General features: G+C 35.6%; 4 protein-coding genes across 11 annotated transcripts; 1 reads left to right on the forward strand and 3 right to left on the reverse strand.

Annotated features, from left to right (window-relative positions):
* Window positions 1-258: 258 nt before the first annotated feature.
* LOC125192159 (disease resistance protein RPP13-like) lies at window positions 259-4,075 on the reverse strand. 2 transcript variants are annotated; one of them, XM_048089646.1, is made up of 3 exons: window positions 3,980-4,075; window positions 2,724-3,547; window positions 259-2,143 (listed from the first exon to the last, which is right to left on the reverse strand). In XM_048089646.1, exons 2-3 carry the CDS (start codon window positions 3,541-3,543, stop codon window positions 396-398), a joined length of 2,568 nt encoding a protein of 855 aa, XP_047945603.1. In that variant the 5' UTR covers window positions 3,544-3,547; window positions 3,980-4,075; the 3' UTR covers window positions 259-395. The 2 variants fall into 2 exon arrangements, with proteins under 2 accessions (XP_047945603.1, XP_047945604.1); XM_048089647.1 differs by lacking the exon at window positions 3,980-4,075 and having other exon boundaries at window positions 2,724-3,322; window positions 3,399-3,462.
* Window positions 4,076-6,026: 1,951 nt separating this feature from the next.
* Window positions 6,027-10,240, reverse strand: LOC125192164 (disease resistance protein RPP13-like). Of its 3 annotated transcripts, none has more exons than XM_048089665.1 (2): window positions 9,887-10,240; window positions 6,027-7,846 (listed from the first exon to the last, which is right to left on the reverse strand). In XM_048089665.1, the coding sequence occupies exons 1-2, from the start codon at window positions 10,071-10,073 to the stop codon at window positions 6,111-6,113; spliced, it is 1,923 nt and encodes a 640-aa protein (XP_047945622.1). In that variant the 5' UTR covers window positions 10,074-10,240; the 3' UTR covers window positions 6,027-6,110. The 3 variants fall into 3 exon arrangements, with proteins under 3 accessions (XP_047945622.1, XP_047945621.1, XP_047945623.1); XM_048089664.1 differs by having other exon boundaries at window positions 6,027-7,855; XM_048089666.1 differs by having other exon boundaries at window positions 6,027-7,833; window positions 9,887-9,999.
* A 374-nt stretch (window positions 10,241-10,614) lies between these two features.
* Window positions 10,615-12,783, reverse strand: LOC125192165 (probable disease resistance protein At1g59620). Of its 2 annotated transcripts, none has more exons than XM_048089667.1 (2): window positions 12,635-12,783; window positions 10,615-11,258 (listed from the first exon to the last, which is right to left on the reverse strand). In XM_048089667.1, the coding sequence occupies exon 2, from the start codon at window positions 11,252-11,254 to the stop codon at window positions 10,721-10,723; it is 534 nt and encodes a 177-aa protein (XP_047945624.1). In that variant the 5' UTR covers window positions 11,255-11,258; window positions 12,635-12,783; the 3' UTR covers window positions 10,615-10,720. The 2 variants fall into 2 exon arrangements, with proteins under 2 accessions (XP_047945624.1, XP_047945625.1); XM_048089668.1 differs by having other exon boundaries at window positions 10,615-11,261.
* Window positions 12,784-15,807: 3,024 nt separating this feature from the next.
* On the forward strand, window positions 15,808-20,353 carry LOC125192157 (probable disease resistance protein At1g58602). Of its 4 annotated transcripts, none has more exons than XM_048089640.1 (5): window positions 15,808-15,871; window positions 16,324-16,686; window positions 17,156-18,027; window positions 18,129-19,892; window positions 19,965-20,353. In XM_048089640.1, the coding sequence occupies exons 2-4, from the start codon at window positions 16,343-16,345 to the stop codon at window positions 19,859-19,861; spliced, it is 2,949 nt and encodes a 982-aa protein (XP_047945597.1). In that variant the 5' UTR covers window positions 15,808-15,871; window positions 16,324-16,342; the 3' UTR covers window positions 19,862-19,892; window positions 19,965-20,353. The 4 variants fall into 4 exon arrangements, with proteins under 4 accessions (XP_047945597.1, XP_047945598.1, XP_047945596.1 ...); XM_048089641.1 differs by having other exon boundaries at window positions 19,974-20,353; XM_048089639.1 differs by having other exon boundaries at window positions 18,129-20,353.
* Window positions 20,354-20,623: the final 270 nt, after the last annotated feature.

Genomic DNA, 20,623 nt, shown 5'->3' on the forward strand with positions numbered 1-20,623 from the left:
TTGAGCTAGCATTTAAATATGGATGATGGTGATTTGTTTAAATATTTGAAAAAAAAATCCTCTTTTTGTTGTATAGCAAACTACTTATTGGGAGAGTTTTGAATTACTCTGTTATGAGCACACCAACCGCACATGCTGATCAGCCAACTCCTCCGGCTAATACACCAATGAACTTCATATAATTTGTCGTTGATTAACTTGAACTACAATGTGGTATTTTGTCATATGAAATAATCGAAATGGTACTAAGGCTAATCTTTCTTACAAAGTACATATAGTTTGTTCCTTCAAATTATAAACAAAGTTATTCGCAAACACAATAACAAAGGGGGCAAAGAAAAGAGGAAAACGTATACTCAATCCAAAATCCAACAAAAATAAATATCAATTTGAAATCATGGACTGATATCCACTTCCACTATTTTGGAGATTATGCTGGAATTTCTGATCTTTGTTGCAATGTGTTTGCTTGTCACCATTGTAAGCTTCCTCAGATGTTTCAACTCTTCAATTTCTTTTGGAAGAGTCTCCAAATGTGGGCAACTGTTGATGTCTAGATGCTTGAGTTTTGACAACTTAGTACGTATAACGTACAAATCGCGTAGATTCCACAATTCACTGATGCACACGAATTCAAGTTCTTGAAACTGCCGGAAATCGATACACATGTGTCGACCAATGTATGCATTCTGTAGTTTGAGGCGACGTAGGTAGAATAGCATCCTTAGTAACCACATGGGGTCTTCTTCAAGGCATGTATTTACCAAAGTCAAGTCTCGAATTTGTAGAGAGTCTCTTAAATTTCCTGGTAACGTCGTAGCTAGGAGCCCATCCAGTTTCACTGTGCGGATTCCAGATACATAAATCTCTTCCAAACACGGCATGCTCATGAAACGAAACCCCCTCAAGGAAAGACCCTCAAGGCTCTTCAACCTACAAAGTGATGCAAATAGCTTGCTCACATCAGCATTTTCATCAATTTCTTCAATGCCCAATTTCTGGAGACAAATCATCTTCTCCAAGCTCAAGACCTCATATGTCCAATCATAAATCGAGATGTAAGTTAGGTTCTCAAGATGTTTTAGAGCATCTACTTGCAAAGGCTTCCGACAAATCACATTGGACATGTAGAGATGATGAAGGCTACCCATTTCATTCAGAATATCCGGCACCTCAACCAGAAAGTTTAGAGCTATATCGAGTACCTCAAGCTTTTCTAAGCCCCCCAGTGACTCTGGGATCTCTTGTATGTAGTTGTTTCTCAATCCCAAATACTCTAACTCACTCAATGTGCTGATACTTTCTGGTAACGTCTTCACCCCAAAATCTTCCATGTCAAGTATCTTAAGAAGTTCAAAACTCTTCCAATAAGACTGGCTAGTGTCGTCCAAGTAGCGACCACCTCCATGGAAGATGAGAGAAACAAGAAGTTTGTCTTGAGTCATCAAGTGATTAAACTTGTCTCTACCACAGTGGATAACACGATGACGAGGGCTCTGTGAGGGTCGATTATTTCCATTGCTCCTTAACATCTCAAAGCCCATTTCATCCTCGGCCTTTTTGATGGATAACATGTGCAAGAGAGGATTCATGCGACACATTTTCACCTTAGGAGGTTGTGGGTGGGGGTGCACGATTTCAATAATGGATTGTCGAAATAAACTGCGAATAATAGGCTCTTCGCTTCGAGTGTTTAATCCACTTGCAGCCCAAATCTGCTCCATCTTTTCTTCTCTCATTATTGCATTCTCCTTGAAAAGGGAAAGAAGCAAGAAACATGCCTTGAGTTTTTCCTCCAATTCATCATACATCGGTTCCAATCTCTTTAATGTTTTATCCAAATCAATTGAATCAAAAAGTTGTTCCCATTCAATCCCTGAAAGCCTTTGTTTTGCTTTCTGCCTTGCAACATCTATTATAGCTATCGGCAAACCCCAACACTTTTTCAACATCTCTTTCGCCTTATGTTCCAAGTCCTTTGAGAATTTGAGCTTATCAGTTGCAAATCTATCACCATGAAATAATGTTTGTATAAACAATTTCCAGCTGTTATCAGAATCCAAAGCTTTCATCTCATGAGTATAATACAAGTCTTCTGATATAATCTCATGGCGACTGATTAACAGCAACCTACTTCCATTTCCTGATTATATACACGTTAAGAATAATTAATGGCAGAAGGAAGACTCAGATGGCTATTGAAATGTGGCAGTTGGGTATAAAGTTACTTATTTTTTTCAGCTTTCACATATTGTTCCAATTTACTTAATTTTTTCACATATTGTTAAAATTTAGATTTACTAAAGAAAGATAACTTCTTGTCCTAAATAATACTCCCTCCAAACTAAAAAAAAATCAATGAGTTTTTATCATTTTGGACCGTCTTTTAAAATTAGACCAAGTCTAAACATGGAAAGATTTCAACAAATAACAATCTTACCCATCATTTGTAACGTGGATCCCACAATAAACTAATACTCCTTCCACTATCTTTTCCCTCTCCCTCACTTGTTTTCATCTCTTTCTTACTTTACTAATTGTATATAAACACCCATCTATCTCATTTATAAGTTTGTCTATTATTTTTAGCATGGAGGGAATTTGTTTTCGATCCATATTTAGTTTACTTAGTAGATTAGATTGCTTATTCGCCTCCCTGTGGGTTCTATTTCTACGTGAAAGCATTGAGAATAAATTCAAAGATGAAACAAAGTGTGACATACCTTCAACTTTAAGCTCTTCATGTTTTTCGTAAACAATGCTAGGCATATCACAGATATGCTGAAGATCTTTAGCGAAGCACTCAACGCTTATTTGTGGCATCAGGTTGTCAATCACTATGAAATACGGCAGTCCTTCCATGTGCTGGCGAAGCATCTGTCGAAGACTCTGGTTGTCCATACCTTCCAACGATGAATCGTTCCCATCAATTCCCACCAACTGTTTCACCACTTCCACGAGCATCTCGTTCACACTCGTGCCAATCGAGACGCTTACCCATGCGCGCCACTTGAATTTTTCAACGATGGCCGCATGGTTGTAGACTTGCTTGGCAAGAGTCGTCTTTCCAACGCCCACCATGCCTTTGATACCCACACTCACGAGGTCCGGATTCTCGACAAGAATCGCTCTCTCAACAAGTTGCTTCACGTCCTTCTCCAACCCCACCACCACCGTACCTTCTTCTTCTTCTTCTTCTCCTCCAACACTACTCTGAGGTTTAAACTCCGTCATGCGCTTTTTTATCATTCTCAAAATGTCGAGCATTCCCGGCAACGCTTGGAAAAATACGTCGCTGCCAATTTCATTATTGCGAATGTCCCTGGGATTTAATCTTGTGAGGTCCGCACAATTTTGAGCCATCTCGGCAAAGTCAGCAACCAAGTATTTTAGCTCACCGGATTTCTCGTCTCTTAAAATATCCAGCATCATTCTCAGCTCATTTATTACCTCTTTCATCTCCTCCTCATAATATCCTTTATACTTCTCCTCAAGATAACTCTCCAGATCCTGTGCCGCCTCAACAATGATGGCCTCAGACATGTTTCTGGTACATAATAATCATTTAGATACTGTACAAACTCCAAACTATGATCTGGACCGTAGAAAATATCACCGTAGACACTAGTTGTTATTTTATCATTTGTTGACATTTTCAAATGGTTCAGATTATAGTTTGGAGCAATATTAGAGTTTGCATTTTATCACTAATAATCCATAAAAAAACATAACAATAATCCAAATTTATGTCATAAAATAAAACTGAAGATACAAAATTAAATGAAACCAATTAATTAGATAACTTAATATACCGAATCAATAATACTTTGAAATGCAAATCTGACTACTATGAATCTCTGATAACTTGTTTTGGTTCTTATCCTATTTGTGATCAATAATAAAAATAATTGCTATATACTTATAGTAAATATTAAATGGAACCATGGGTTATAATCCAAACCCAAAGAAAAGAAAATACCTCTTTTCGATTATTTCTTCTTATCTTTGCCGGCATGGAATCAATTTTCCGATTCAAGTCTTTGCAGAGTGTGATTTGAAGGTATTTTGAATAACGAATTCATAGAGTAAAATATGGTCAAATTGATTGGGATTTTAAAAATAACAAGTTTAGCTGGCTTACACAATTACAATAATATAAATATAATCATATGAAATGAAGCAAGTAGATGCAGTCAAATGCTATTACTATTATATAGTAGCTAGGGCAATTATTCTTTATTATAATGAACTCGGAATTTTCAGATTTGTCCTTCAAACTTAAAAGTTAAAACTTAGTGGTAAAAATCATTATCGTTGTTGAGACTTTTAACGATTGACTATTCCGGCGAAATTGATTCCTATGTGGCTATAATTATTGCTTATGTGGACATTTTTTGTATATGTTCCTTTTGTGCATCATCATGAATATGCAACAATTATATTAATACAAAAAAGTGCAATTTTGTTAATTTTCTTTACTGATCAAATAATGAATGAAAAAGATGAATAAAAGTAGCATAACAAAACAATAATGAATAGGTTGGTGGGTAATTATAATATTATAAATCATGTGAAAGGATGCTTTCCTCAATTGACTGGGTCAGAGGCCTCTTGGAGGCATTAAACTGCACTGCAATCAAGGATCAATTTTCTATATTTAAATTTAAATTATCACCTAATGCCTAATGGGCCTCTTGGAGACATTAGTGATTAGACTGCACTGCAATCTAGGATCCATTTTCTTTTATTTATTTATTCAATTTTAAATCATTGATAATTTTATTTAAAAAGTACCAGTATCTTATAACTACACTAGTTAAAATGGATAAACTAATATTTTCGCAGTTATTTAATATCATTATTGTTCCCATGATAAGCAGCTTCCATATTCGTAAACTATCTGTTACAAATCGTTTCAGTGGTTAATAAATTTTAGACTAAAGATTTTGGGTTTAATATGTGATTATATTGCGATCGATCTAGCATAGAATTGACCGTCCAACTGGTGTTGTTTAGCCATCGAAATTATCATAGTAGTCATAATAATTTAGAAAAATGTACTAACTTGTTACTAAAAAAAATTGTTTGTTCTTTAAATTAGCCATAAGAGATGACCTCTGAGTCTCTGACAGTCTCACGTTCCTAACTAAAAAACAAAACCCACTTGCAGTTTACTAACTCTAACAATATAACCTTCATTATTCAAACAGAAAAAATAAATTCTAACAACCAATATCCATTCTAAAATCCCGGTGGTTATCTGAAATTGGCACGATAAATATAAATATTTTTGACAAACTGTTTTCGGCATGAGTTCACTGAGTATTTTATACTCCCTCCGTCCGCGAATAGGAGTCTCGTTTTTCCATTTTAGTATGTCCGCGAATAGGAGTCCCGGTTCACTTGTACCATATATGGTAATATGGTCCCACCTTCACCTAACTCATTCCACTCACATTTCATTTAAAACTAATATATACAAGTGAGACCCCTATTCCACTATCTTTTTTCTACCCACTTTTCTTAACATTTCTTAAAATCCGTGCCGCCAAGGAATGGGACTCCTAATGGCGGATGGAGGGAGTAGTACTCAGTCCTGCATGTGTTTTCCTTATGTGCAGGTTGAGCGGCGACGAGCTTAGGGTGGTGTTGAGTTAACCTTAGTCATTGTTGTATTTATTTTGAACTCCGAGGGTCGTCGTGTCTTCATACACTGCGTCACTCTTACTCTTGAATGCTTCGGTTGAGATAATACTATATTTCGCAATTATATTTTGAACCCCTTCTTCTCTTGGATCATAAATTATGAAATAGTAACCGTTTGTCGTTGGATTGCTCTGACTTTTCCTCTTTGTTGGAATATTAAATTATTTGGTCATACTTTTTATTGAAACCCTAGATTATTTCCCTTTTCTTAAAAGCCCTTTAGTTGCGACCATCCGTATTTATTAACCCTAAAAAGGACGGTCGTGACAGTAATAGTTTGTTTCTTCAAATAATAAACAAAGTTATTCGCAAACACACAATAACAAGGGGGGAAAGAAAAGAGGAAAACGTATATTCAATCCAAAATCCAAATGCCAACAAACAAGAATAAATACAATTTGAAATCATGGACTAATATCCACTTCCACTATTTTGGAGAGTATGCTGGAACTTCTGATCTTTGTTGCAATGTGTTTGGTTGTTACCATTGCAAACTTCCTCAGATGTTCCATCCACACAATTTCTTCTGGAAGAGTCTCCAAATGTGGACAATTGTTGATTTCTAGTTGGCTGAGTTTTGACAAGTGACTATGTGTAACATATACACTCCTTAGATTCCACAGCTCACTGATGCGCAAGAACTTAAGATTTTGAAACTGCCGGAACTCGATCAACATTTCTCGACCAATGTATGCATTCTGTAGTTTGAGGCGACATAGGTAGAATAGCTTCGTTAGTAACCACATGGGGTCTTCTTCAAGACATGTATTTACCAAATTCAACTCTTTAATACGCAGAGAGTCTCTTAAAGCTCTTGGTAATGTCGTAGCTAGGAGCCCATCCAGTTTCACTCTATGGAGTCTATTCACATAAAGCTCGTCTAAACAAGGCATGCTCATGAAGCGAAACCCCCTCAAGGTAAGACCCTCAAGGCTCTTCAACCTACAAAGTGATGCAAACAGCTTGCTTACATCCGCGTTTCCATCAATTTCTTCAATGCCCAATTTCTGGAGACAAATCATCTTCTCCTCCAAGCTAAAGACCTCGTATGTCCAATCATAAATCGAGATGTAAGTTAGTGTCTCAAGATGTTTTAGAGCATCTACTTGCAATGGCTTCCGACAGATCACATTAGACATGTGGAGATGATGAAGGCTACCCATTTCATTGACAATATCCGGCACCTCCACCATAAAGTTTAGAGCTATGTCGAGAACCTCAAGCTCTTTCAAGCCCCCGAATGAGTCTGGGATCTTTTGTATGTAATTGTTTCTCAATCCTAAATACTTTAACTCACTCAATGTGCTGGTACTTTCTGGTAACTTCTTCACCCCAAAATCATCCATATCGAGTATCTTGAGGACTTCAAAACTCTTCCAATAAGACTGGCTAGTATCGTCCAAGTAGCGACCACCTCCATGGAAGATAAGAGAAACAAGATGTTTGTCTCGAGTCATGAACTGATTAAACTTGTCTCTACCACAGTGGATAACACGATGACGAGGGCTCTGCGAGGGTCGATTATTTCCATTGCTCCTTAACATCTCAAAGCCCATTTCATCCTCAGCCTTTTGAATGGATAGCATGTGTAGTAGAGGATGGATGCGACACCTTTTCACTCTAGATGGTGGTGGGTGGGGGTGCACAATTTCAACAATGGAGTGTCTAAATAAACTATGAGCAATATCTTCTTCACTTCGAGTGTTCAATCCACTTGCAGCCCAAATATGTTCCAACTTTTCTTCCCTCATTATTGCATTTTCCTTAAAAAGGGACATGTGCAAGAAATATGGCTTGAGTTTTTCATCCAATTTATGATACATCGGTTCCAATGACTTCAATGTTCCACTCAAATCAATTGAATCAAAAAGTTGTTCCCATTCAATCCCTGAAAGTCTTTGTTTTGCTTTCTGCCTGGCAACATCTATTGTAGCTAGCGGCAAACCCCCACATTTTTTCAACATGTCTCTCGCCTTCCATTCCAAGTCCTTTGAAAATTTGGGCACATCATTACGAAATAATGTTTTCATAAACAATTGCCAGCTTTTATCAGAATCCAAAGCTTTCATCTCATGCGTATAATACAAGTGTTTTGATACAATCTCATAGCGACTGATTAACAGCAACCTGCTTCCATGGCCTGATAAAACTTAGTTAAGAACAGTTAAAGGAAGAAGGGATAAGATGTCTATTGAAAGTCATGATATAAATTCATGTTATGATGGTGTGTATTGTTTAATACACATATCCTTTTCAATAACAGTACACTCATTAAACATTTCCAAAACTATCCATTTAAATTAAAAGTTGTTTTGTGAGCTTTCTTCCTAATTGGTCTGTCTATGTTAGTTAACTCAATAAATATAATTTTTCTCAAGTTCCGTGCCCAGAAGAAATCAATCGCTTGCGGCGGGACGGAGGGAGTACGTAAGTCTGTCTATGTTGCTATGATGAAATAAATTCGATACGTAAATCGAATATTATGATTAAGTACATTCAATACAATGAAGTGTGTGTTCTTGAAAGTAACTCCAATGTTATGGTAATTGGTTATTTTGCTTAAATATGACCAAGACTCAAGTTTGGAGGTATTTATTTTAAATAAAATACTTCCATCGTCCCACTCAAAATATCCACATTCTTGAGTGGCATGAGATTTTAGAAAGAGTTGTGAGGTGAGGTAAGTAGAGTAGTAAAATATTTTAATGAGGAGAGAGGAGGAGAGAGATTTATTTTCAAATGTAGAAAGTAGACATCTTGAGTGGACATATTGGACGGAGGGAGTAGTATTGTTTACCCCCGTAGATTGGATGCATTATAATCATTTAATGTGTTTATTGACTCAATTTTCTGTAAGTTCCCTGTTGTAGGACGTGCTCAAGGAAGAAAGGGGGAAAGAACAAAGTTAGTAAAGATGGGTTGATATCCTGTTTTTGTCATTTCAGAAAAAATAGATAAATCAGGAGGACATGTAAAAGAAATTCTTTCTTTTCCATCACTTTGACATATCTCAACGAATATTGCTACATTTCATTTCCACAACCCCGTCAAAGTTACTATTCCCTCTGTCCCATTAGAAATGCAACGTTTTCCTTTTTGGATTGTCCCACTAAAAATGAAACGTTTTCTAAAATGGAAACATCACTCTCTCTACTTTTTCCTCTCTCCTACTCTACTCTCTCTTCATCAACTCACAAAACAACAATGCATAAAATCCCGTGCCGGAAATCAAATGTTTCATATTTATTGGGAAGGAGGGAGTATTTTTTATGGAACGAAATAGTCGATTCCATTTCTCCAAATCGAAGAGTATGCAATAAACGAACACCCATAGCCAAAAAAGCAACACACAAATTGCATGTGATAGTCCGACATTCTAAACCAGGGCGCACCACACAACTTGTACGTGTGGTAATACGAAATCCTTCCAGAGTGTACCATAATGTAATTTACTTGGGTGGTGTTCGATTTTCTATCTAAAATAGTACGAATATATAATCTAGGATTGAGTTGTGAGATTATTTTAGTATCTCATGATTATCCATCTAGGATTGAGTCGTGGGATTGAATCTCATGAACCAAACACATTAGTACATATTTAATCCGGGATACAATCTTGCAAACCGAACATGGTGTTCGGGTTTCAAGATAAAATAATACTCCCTCCGTCCCCCATTAGGAGTCACACTTTGACCGGGCACGGGTTTTAAGAAATATAAAGAAAAGTTGGTTGAAAAAGTTAGTGGAATGTGAGACCCATTTTTTTTATATTGGTTTTATAATAAAATGTGAGTGAATTGAGTTAGTGGAATGTGGGACCTATTTACTATTTATGGTAAAAATGAAGTGTGACTCTTAATTGGGGATGGACCGAAATGGAAAAGTGTGACTCTTAATCGGGGACGGAGGGAGTAGTACCAAGATATAATCTAGGATTGAGTCGTGAGATTATTTTTAATCACGGGGGGTTAGCTATATTCACATCCTTGTGGGTGGTTTGATCCCCTAAATACGTGATAATGTTCTCTATCAGTTTAAAAGTAATAGTATTAGGTTAATTTATGACTTGATTGTGAATAGATCTAGCTAGCATTGTAATTCTATTTCTACCTAATTTAAGGAGGATAAGATGAAGCATTCAGAATTCTATGTAAAGATAAAACAAAGACCGACGTCATACCTTCATCTTCAAGATGTTCGAAGCACCCAACGCTTATTTGTGGCAGCAGGTTGTCAATCACTATGAAATACGGCATTCCTCGCATGTGGTGGCGAAGCATCTGTCCCAGACTGCGGTTGTCCATTTCCTCCAACGACGAATTATCCCCATCGATTTTCACCAACTGTTTAATCACTTCCACGAGCATCTCGTTTGCACTCGTGCCAACAGAGAGGCTTACCCATGCGCGCCACTTGAATTTTTCAACGACGGCCGTGTTAAAATTCTAATATCTTGTCCCACATCGGCTTGGTGATGATCCTAGCTTCTCTATATAAGTGTGGATAACCCTCCCCCTTATGAGGCCTTTTAAGGGGTGAGTGGCCCATTTCTAATATGGTATCAGAGCAGGGCCCAAGTCGATGATTGTTTATCTCTTTATCTCTTCTCTTGCCTACCCACGTGATGGAAGTCCGATGTGTCATTCCGGCCCACACGTGAGGGGGCGTGTTAAAATTCTAATATCTTGTCCCACATCGGCTTGGTGATGATCCTAGCTTCTCTATATAAGTGTGGATAACCCTCCCCCTTATGAGGCCTTTTAAGGGGTGAGTGGCCCATTTCTAATATGGTATCAGAGCGGGGCCCAAGTCGATGATGGTTTATCTCTTTATCTCTTCTCTTGCCTACCCACGTGATGGAAGTCCGATGTGTCATTCCGGCCCACACGTGAGGGGGCATGTTAAAATTCTAATATCTTGTCCCACATCGGCTTGGTGATGATCCTAGCTTCTCTATATAAGTGTGGATAACCCTCCCCCTTATGAGGCCTTTTAAGGGGTGAGTGGCCCATTTCTAATAGGCCGCATGGTTGTAGACTTGCTTGGCAAGAGTCGTCTTTCCAACGCCCACCATGCCTTTGATACCCACACTCACGAGGTCTGTCTTCTCGACAAGAATCGCTCTCTCAATAAGTTGCTTCACGTCTTTCTCCAAGCCCACCACCACGACCGTTCCTCCTTCTTCTTCTTCTGCTTCTTCTTCTTTTCCAACGCCAACTTCAAACTCCATCATGCGCTTTTTTATCATTCTCAAAACGTCGAGCATTACCGGAAACTGTTGTAAAAACATGTCAATGCCGATTTCAATAAAGGGAATGTCCTCAGCAGTGTATCTTGTGAGGTCCGCAGAGTTTAGAGCAATCTCGGCAAAGTCAGCAAGCAAATATTTAAGGCGGCTCCTCTCTCCGGATTCCTCGTCTCTCATGAAATCCAGCATCATGCTCAGCTCATTTGTTACCTCATTCATTGCCCATTTATATTTTCCATCATAATTCTCAAGATACCTCTCCAGATCCTGTTTCGCCTCCACGATGATCGCCTCAGACATGTTTCTGCTACGAAAATTGAACGAAGATTTTCAGAAACCAGCTAATAAATTAAATAGCAATATGCAGTAAGTTCACACAGCCACAGGTAGATTCTCAATACTAACAATTAATCCTTATGGTACATTCAGATTTCTGCTGTCTATAGACTATAATGGTAATCTAAATGTACTAAAATCGACATAATAATCATTTATATCAATAATACTATAATCCATAAAAGAAACATTCAAGTAATCCAAATCTATGTCATAAAATAAATCTGATGATACATAATAAAATGAAGTATCAAATAGTTAGATAATTACTACTTTGAAATGCACATTTGACTACTATATATGAATATCTGATAACTTATTTAGGTGCCTTACCTATTTAATTTGTGGTCAATTATAAAAATAATTATTATATACTTACAATACATACGCTGCTACTCATTAATACAATGTATTAAAAATGTCAACACGGTGACATTAAAATGTCAACACATAATATCAACACATTATATTGAAGTTCAACAAAATCATGTGTTGACATTTTTAATACATTGCGTTGATGAGTTAGCAAGTTAGCAACTTAAGAAAGTTAGCAATTGATCACACCCCTACAATACATAGTATTAACTAGTTATAACCCAGATGCAATCTAAATGGGCAGATTTGGACTAGATCCAAGATTCATTATATTCCCAGACATATTAGAATTGGAAAACTAGGTAAACACGATTCAATACTCCCTCCGTACGATAAAAATATGGGCATTTCCATTTATGGAAAATTATACCCAACTCAGTACTCATATAATACATCAATTTATTTACATCCCACTATCTATATATGGCCCACCACTACAACTAATTAAATATTGATCTCACCATCTACTAACACTACTTTAACTATTTTTCTCATCCTCTCTCTTATTTTTACCAATTATGCATTAATTCTTGTATCATTTTAAATGTCTATAATTTTATGGGAAGAATGGAGTATAATAAAATAATATATAGAAACAAAACAAAGGTTCAGCTCTAAAATTTTGATAGGGTTCAAATATTTTTAGAATCAAATTCAAAAAAATTAATTTTGGATCTATATCTAGATCGGGTCTACCCTAGGTCTTATGCCTTACTTTCTTGAATTTTATGTCTTAATTTCATGCCTGGTGCTTTAATTTTATTTTGTAATACACACGAACATATCCACAAGCACAAAATAACAAAATGGAAAAAAGGAAAGTTCTTGCAGTTAGATGTGATGTAGGACTTTGAAATAAATTGAAGATTAAGTTGAGAATTTTTTTTGAAACGCAGGATTTCAAAAGGCTATATAAAACAGACAGCATAATCATGTGAATTTTGTAACTATTCAAAGAAAAGAAAATACCTTTTTTCGATTATTTCTTCTTATCTTTGCCGGCGTGGAATCAATTTTCCGATTCAAGTCTTTGCAGAGTTTGATTTGAAGGGGAGAGTGTGATTTAAAGTGATTTTGAATAACGAATTCATAGATTAAATATGGTCAAATTGATTGGGATTTTAAAAATAACAAGTTTAGCTGGCTTACACAATTACAATTACAATAATATAAATATAATCATATGAAATGAAACAAGTAGATACAGTCAAATGCTATTGCTATTATTTAATTAGGGCAATTAGTCTTTAATAATGAACTCGGAATTTTCAGATTTTCCTTCGAACTAAAAAATTTTGTTGTAAAAATAATTACTGTTGTTGAGACTTTTAACGATTGACTATTCTGGCGAAATGGATTCCTATGTGGCTATAATTATTGCTTATGTGGACATTTTTTGGTAGATGTTCCTTTTGTTCATCGTGAATATGCAACAATTGTATTAATAAAAAGTGCAATTTTGTTAAGTACTATTACCTCCGTCCTCTAAAATTTGCTCCACTTTGACTCGACACGGGTTTTAAGAAATGTAATGGAAAGTGAGTTGAAAAAGTTGGTGAGATGTGGGTCCTACTTTTAAAGTATTAGTTTTATAATAAAATGTGAGTAGGAATGAGTTAGTGGAATATAAATTCTACTACCAAAAATAATAAAAGTAAAGTGTATCAAATTTTCAGAGACGGATCGAAATGGTAATATGTATCAAATTTTCAGAGACAGTACGTATCTTCTTCGCAGATAAAATAACTATCTACTGAGGGAAAAAGATGAATTAAAGTAGCATAAAGATACGAATGAATAGGTTGGTGGGGCAATTATAATATTATAAGCCATGTGAAAATGCTTTCCTCCTCTTGGATGCATTAAACTGCACTGTAATCAATGATCCATTTTATATATTTAATTTTAAATTATTAGGCATTAGAGCACTGCAATCTAGGATCCATTTTCTATATTTAAATTTAAATTATCACCTAATGGGCCTCTTTAGACTGCACTGCAATCTAGGATCCAATTTCTTTTATTTATTTATTCAATTTTAAATTATTGATAACTTTATTTATAATTACACTAAATAAAATGGATAAACTAATATTTTCGCAATTATTTAATATCATTATTGTTCCCATGATAAGGAGCTTCCATATTCATAAACAATTCGTTACGAAGCATTTCAGTGGTTAATAATATCTAAGACTAAATTAAAGATTTTAGGTTTAATATGTGATTATATTGCGATCTAGCAGCGTCTACATTAATAAATTAATTTAATAATTTCGGTAGCACATTTTAATAGATGTAAAATTGTTGTTGACTTCCAAAATCTGTTTTTTCTACTTTTGTACACCATGCAATGTTACCTATTTATGATAACAAAATTAAGTGATTGTTCTTCTACACCCAATTAAAACTTAAAATAAGTTCATCTATTTGTATTCAACATAAGGTATTTAATGATCATAAAATAAAGATGATTGCTCTTCTACACCTAATTGTTTGACTTTTAAATTAATGTTTTTATTCAACATAATTAATGTATTTAATGACCATAAAATTAAGGTGATTGCTCTTCTACGTAGCTAGTTGACTATTAAAATGTGTTTTTCCTATTTTTGTTGTAAACTTAGTACTCAAAAACTTGCGTTGAAATTATTTTGAAAGTGCTAATAATGATTTAAATTATTTTATGCAAGTCTAGATACGCTTCTAAAATAATTAATAATCAGGTTATGAGAGACACAACGTTGTTTTATGTAAATGTACAAATATCAAAATGACATTTATCATTAATGTGTCACGTTCTAAAAACTGCTGGTGGGGTGGCATATAATTAGTAAAATAATTGACCGTCCAACTGGTGTGGTTTTGCAATCAAAATTACTCTTTCCGTTCCACAGTAATAGAGTTATTTTCTCATTTTCGTGCGTTCCATAGTAATAGAGTCATTTCTCTTTTTAGTAAAAGTCAACACTTTTTTTCACACTTACTTTACTCTTCTCTTACTGTATTCTCTCTTCATCTCTCTACCTTTTTCATTTTCCACTTTACTCTCTCTTTACTTAACTCACCTGACACAATTTTTCTTAATCTCCGTGATGAAAAGAAACGCCTCCATTACTTTAGAACTGAGGGAGTATTATAGTAGTCATAATAATTTAGAAAAATGTACTAACTTGTTACTAAAAAAATAGTTTGTTCTTTAAAACAAAACCCATTCGCAGTTTACTAACCCTAACAACCTTCATTATTCAAACTGAAAAAATAAATTCTAACAACCATCCATCTTAGCATGTTAAATAATCACAAAATCGATGCACATGATCATCTATTGGTTAATCGAATCACAAAACATGTTATATTTGATTTGCAAAGCACGATGCATGAGCACTAATTTTTTTCGATTGCAAATAATGATATAATTTATTTTATGAAAGTGTAATTATTCTTCTAAAAAATCGGAGTTAATCATGAGGATCACTTAGTACATCTATTACTACATCTAAGAAGTATTTTTCCAATTCTAGTTTTAATCTTAAGTGATCATAAAATAAAAATGGTTGCTTTTCTTAACATTTCTACCATCAATGATAATTAATAAATTAATAGCATCAATGATAATTAATGATAATTAATAGCAGCCTAAAACTCTACCATCAATGATAATTAATAGCAGCCTGGCACGCTGTAAACTTATTGTTAGGCCCAATTTATAGAAGAATAAATTTAGGGCCTATAAGATTGGGCCGGTTAAGGCAATGTGTTAATTTAATTTACTTATATTTGATTTACAATGCAAGTTGCATTAATTACTGGTTAATTTCTGTTCAATTTTGTAGCTTTTGAAACTCAAAAGTATTTTTCTAAATCTAGTTTTAATCTTCTAAACTGATCATAAAATGAAACTAATTTCTTTTCCACACTTAATCCAGCAGAATAATTACTATTAGAGGAGTCTTAAACAAAATTTATTAAGAAATGCAGCAAAAAATTAATTTATCTGACTGACTGCCTTACAATATTTTATTTCTCTAACCAGCTAATTTCCCCATTATTTTATTGTTAATTGTTTAATCCAGCTAGTAATTACCTTCTTAAGAGTTGACTTTATGATTTTGTAAATTCAAAATCCTTTCCAGCTCCGAAAGAAATTGAAAAAAGAGAGTGATTGGATCCAAAAATCAAATCGAAACCAGCAAGCACATAAAGGTATTTCCTTTTCTCCCTTTGAATAGTTTCAAAATTCATCAAGATAATTATATGTGTTGAAGTTTGAATTTGAAATAGTTCATCTCAGAGATTTGATTTAACGCAGAATCGTTTCTGTTAAATAGAGAATTTTTCGAAGATTTAGATCAGTAACATTAGCAAGATTTATCTTAATTGAATGAATTAGTTAAATTAAATCCGCCTGATTTAGATCTCGTTAAATATTTTCCCTCCGCCTTATTGAAAATTTGCAGGCATTTTCTCGAACAGTTTAAGCGCCCCAGGTTTTTTTCCCAAATGCCAGTTTTTAATGGGCTGTCATCGAACAGTTGGAGCATTACTATTTCTAATGCCAGAATTTGATACTCCACTCGTCCCACCTTAGTTGATTTGTTTCCATTTGTTTCACAATATTTGATACTCTCTAATTCTTTTGATCTAATTAAGTGCAGTTATTGTAGAAGCATAAACATGGCAGAGGCTGCGATCACATGGATGATACGAGATCTCGAGAGCTTGCATGTTACATGTACAAAATGCTTGGAGAGGTTAGTCATCAAGAGCAAAATTGAAGAGTTGAAAGAGATGTTGGATTTCTTGAGAGGCTTGAAATTGGAAGAGAAGAGCAGGCTAGAAGATTTAACAGCTGACTTGGTCGAATTGGCTTACAAGGTCATGGACGTGGACGTTTCCTGTTACGCGCTCAAGGACCTCCAAGATAAGATCAAGGCGACAAAGATGCGGATGAAAAACTTTGGAGCCGATGAGGAAAACATTGGAGACAAAGAAGCAGACGAAGTTGTGGTCAAAGAAAGGTATTTTCTCTCCTTTCTATTATACTCCCTCCGTCCACCATTAGGAGTACTATTTGAGTTCGGTACAGGTTTTAAGAAATGTGAAGAAAAGTCGGTGAGAAAAGATAGTGGAATGTAGGGCCCATTTTTATATATTGGTTTTATTATAGAACGTGAGTGGAATGAGTTAGTGGAAAATGAGGTCTATCTACCATTTGTAGTAAAAGTGAACCGGGACTCATAATGGCAGACAAACTAAAATGGTAAACAGGGATTCCCAATGGCGGACGGAGGAAGTGTTGTTTTAATATTCTTCACATGATCTTTTAAATCTTCCATAGATTTTGTTTAGTAAAACATGCATGATTCAATCAACGCTATGATCGTCATGTTAAGATCCCATAGCATTATCGTAAGTGCAAAAAAATATTAATTGAAATATAGGGAGTAGTATAGTTTTGTATACATGCACCGATCTTATTAAGTGCAGTTATTGTAGAAGCTTAAGCATGGAGGAGGCTGCGGTTTTAGGGATGATAGAAGATCTCAAAAGTAAGGATGGCTCGAAGAAAACGATGTTAGAGGGCAAAATTGCGGAGCTTACACATTTGCTAGATTTCTTGAGAGACTTGAAAGTGGAAGAGAGGAGAAGGCTAGAATATTTCATTGCTGACTTGGTCCAGTTGGCTCAAGATGTCATGGACTTGGAAGTTGTAGATTCCGAGTCCAAAATTACATATGAGTTCCTTGTTGATGATATCAACAAGACAAAGATACGGATGATAAAAATTGGAGCTGGTGAGAAAAATATTGGAAACGATCAAGAAGACAAAGATGAAGAAAAAGACGAAGATGAAGAAGAAGATGAGGAAGAAGATGAAGAAGAAGCCGAAGAAGAAGACGAAGCTGAAGATGAAGAAGAAGACGAAGCTGAAGATGAAGAAGAAGAAGAAGTGGAAGTGGAAGTGGTGGGGTTGGAGAAACACATTAAGCAGTTGCTTGAAAGAGCGATTTTAAGAACATTTGATCACCTACAGGTTTTTTTAATAAAAGGCATGATTGGTATCGGGAAGACAACTCTCGCCAGACAATTGTACAAGGCCGGGGCTAGCCATTTCCAGTGTCATGCTTGGGTACGCATTTCTAGTGACACGACTAATAGAGAGATACTTATGAAACTTATAAAGCAAATGGTGGTACGATATGTAAAACCCGATTCACCATTGGAAGAAATGGACAACCGAAGTCTCCTACGGATGCTTCACAGGCACCTGCGACTAAATAATTCATATTTCATTGTTTTGGACAATATGCTGGAAGAAACGGATTTGAAGTACATAATGAAAGCTCTTCCATCTCGAGGTATATATATATATATATCTTCGTCCGTTTTGTTTATCTTAGAAACAAATTTTTTATATCGTAATTGTTCTTATCATGCATATATATATAAATACATGCAGACTCTGATGGAAGCAAATCGACGTTGCTGTTAACAAGCCGCTATGAGATTACAAACATCACTGTCAATTATACTCATGTGATGAAGGCTTTGGATTCTGACAAGAGCTGGCAATTGTTTTTGAAAACAGTTAATAAAATTACAAGTGATGTGAATAAATTCTCAAAGGAGTTGGAGAGGAAGGGCAAAGAGATGCTGAAAAAATGTGGGGGTTTGCCGTTAGCTATAAGAGATGTTGCCAGGCAGAAAGCAAAACAAAGACTTTCAGGTATGGAATGGGAAGAAATTTTTGATTCAATTGATTTGAGTGAATCGTTGAAGTTATTGGAACCGATGTATCATGAATTGGAAGACAGTGTCAAGCCACATTTCTTGTATTTGTCCTTTTTCAAGGAAAATGCAATAATGAGAGAAGAAAAGTTGGAACAGATTTGGGCGGCAAATGGATTACATTTTGTACAAGTTACATGGATTTTTGCTCATCGATCGATTCTTGAAGTTGTGAAGCAGCACTATTTCAAAAAAAGGTGTCGCCTCAATCTTCTATTACACATGATATCAATCAAAAAAGCAGAAGAGGAAATGGGCTTAGAGATCTTAAGGAGCAATGGAAACAATAGGCCCTCTCCCTCTCAGAGTGCCCGCCATCGTATTATCTGTTGTGACAGAGACAAATTTAATCATTTCATGAATGAAGATAGCAAACAACTTATTTCTCTCATCTTCCATGGAGGTGGTAGCTACTTGGACAACACGAGCTCGTCTTATTGGGAGGGTTTTGAATCACTCAAAATACTTGACATGGAAGATTTTGGGGTGAAGACTTTATCAGAAGCAATCGGTGCGTTAGTTAAGTTAAGATACTTGGGATTGAGAAACAATTACATACAAGAGATCCCATACTCGTTGGTGCATCTAGAAAACCTTGAAGTTCTTGATATAGCACAGAACTTTATGGTGAAGGTGCCAAATATTATATGGCCAATGAGCAACCTTCGTGATCTCCACATGTCTAATGTGATTTTCCGGAAGCCTTTGAAAGTAGATGTGCTACGGAATTTGGAGACCCTAGCATACATCTCGATTCATGATTGGACATATGAGGACCCGAGCTTCAGGATGAAACTCCGAATGTTGGGCATTGAAGATGTTGATGAAAAGTCGGATGTGGGCAAGCTTTTTGCATCACTAGCTAAGTTTCCGAACATTGATGTACTTTCTGTAAGAGGGTTTCGTTTTAGAAGTATGCCGTGTTTGGATGAAATTGGTGTTATAGGAAGACTGAAGGTACTAAAACTAGATGGGCGCATAGGCAGGCTACCAAGTGCAGATGATCTACCTCAAGAGATTGAGTACATAGCTTTGATAAATACTTGTCTTGATGAAGACCCCATGGAAATATTAGAGAAGCTCAGTTCCCTAAGCCAGCTCAAACTGCGAAATGCATACACCGGTAAGGATATGGTGATCCAACAAGGCGGATTTCCCAGGCTCGATGCGCTTTGCATCAATGAATTGTGGAATCTTAGAGAGATATACGTTGGTATTTATGGAATGTGGAGTCTCAGGAAACTAGAAATCAATAACTGTCCACATCTGGAGACACTCCCGCACCGGATTCGGTGGTTGTCTAAACTGCAGAAGTTTAAGATGGTAACAACCAAACACATTGCAACAGATATCAGACATTCAGGTTTCACCAACAATGTTTTGGAGGAGGAAATCGATCCATAATTTGAAGTTGATATATATATCTGGTATTCTGGTTAGTTGCATGTATTTTTCTCTTCTTTAGGTTTATGTTCCCTTTGTTTATTTGTAAATAATTGGTGTATAGTCTTCGTAGACAAAATACATTAGAAAGATACAAGTTGAAGAAGGTGCGATGTCGACCGATACGTGTACCTTGACGAGTAGAGAGATAGAGGCTGAACTCACCAGCTCGGCCACTTCTTCACCAATGCCGTCGCAAAGTTCATGAACCACAGTATCTTGAAGATTTTGTCTACGATTGCTTCCTCAATTTATCCTTTATTTTGGTATCTCATTAGCTTCCATGTATCGAGTCGAGCATAATTATAAGTTTCATTCCAGGTTTTTTTTAGGTTCTTTCCCTGAATGTGAAAGTGAGTCGAACTGCATAGATGTAAATAAGTATAAATAGATGTCATCAATCACGATGTGCAAGTACCATATATATTTATAATATGTGTGGTACAAAAAGATCTTCATTCTGCTTGATAATAATAAAAGACTCCATATATATTTATAATATGTGTGGTACAAAAAGATCTTCTATAAACTAGGGAGTAAATCAAAAGCAAATCAAATCCAAACCACTAGGGAAAGTAAATAGAATCATAGCAACTAAATAATACTAAAACATAAATATACTAAATAAATATACGGAGAGAATATCAGCTCCCTTCTGGAATAAAATAAAATATCATGTCCCTATCAACTCCCCCACCGTTGAAAACCACCTTGCCCTCAAGG

The sequence above is a fragment of the Salvia hispanica genome, chromosome 6 (genome assembly GCF_023119035.1).
Source record: "Salvia hispanica cultivar TCC Black 2014 chromosome 6, UniMelb_Shisp_WGS_1.0, whole genome shotgun sequence".
NCBI classification, from domain to species: domain Eukaryota; kingdom Viridiplantae; phylum Streptophyta; class Magnoliopsida; order Lamiales; family Lamiaceae; genus Salvia; species Salvia hispanica.

What these genes read in the sequence shown, in the direction of transcription:
- LOC125192159 (XM_048089646.1), bottom strand. Translation starts at nt 3,543, where the DNA reads ATGTCTGAGGCCATCATTGTTGAGGCGGCACAGGATCTGGAGAGTTAT. An exon ending in TGAAGAGCTTAAAGTTGAAG is followed by an intron (nt 2,144 to 2,723) that starts GTATGTCACACT and finishes GTATATAATCAG; the next exon opens with GAAATGGAAGTAGGTTGCTG.
- LOC125192164 (XM_048089664.1), bottom strand. Translation starts at nt 10,073, where the DNA reads ATGCTCGTGGAAGTGATTAAACAGTTGGTGAAAATCGATGGGGATAAT. An exon ending in CGAACATCTTGAAGATGAAG is followed by an intron (nt 7,856 to 9,886) that starts GTATGACGTCGG and finishes TTCTTAACTAAG; the next exon opens with TTTTATCAGGCCATGGAAGC.
- LOC125192165 (XM_048089667.1), bottom strand. Translation starts at nt 11,254, where the DNA reads ATGTCTGAGGCGATCATCGTGGAGGCGAAACAGGATCTGGAGAGGTAT.
- LOC125192157 (XM_048089639.1), top strand. Translation starts at nt 16,343, where the DNA reads ATGGCAGAGGCTGCGATCACATGGATGATACGAGATCTCGAGAGCTTG. An exon ending in GAAGTTGTGGTCAAAGAAAG is followed by an intron (nt 16,687 to 17,155) that starts GTATTTTCTCTC and finishes TATTAAGTGCAG; the next exon opens with TTATTGTAGAAGCTTAAGCA. An exon ending in GAAAGCTCTTCCATCTCGAG is followed by an intron (nt 18,028 to 18,128) that starts GTATATATATAT and finishes AAATACATGCAG; the next exon opens with ACTCTGATGGAAGCAAATCG.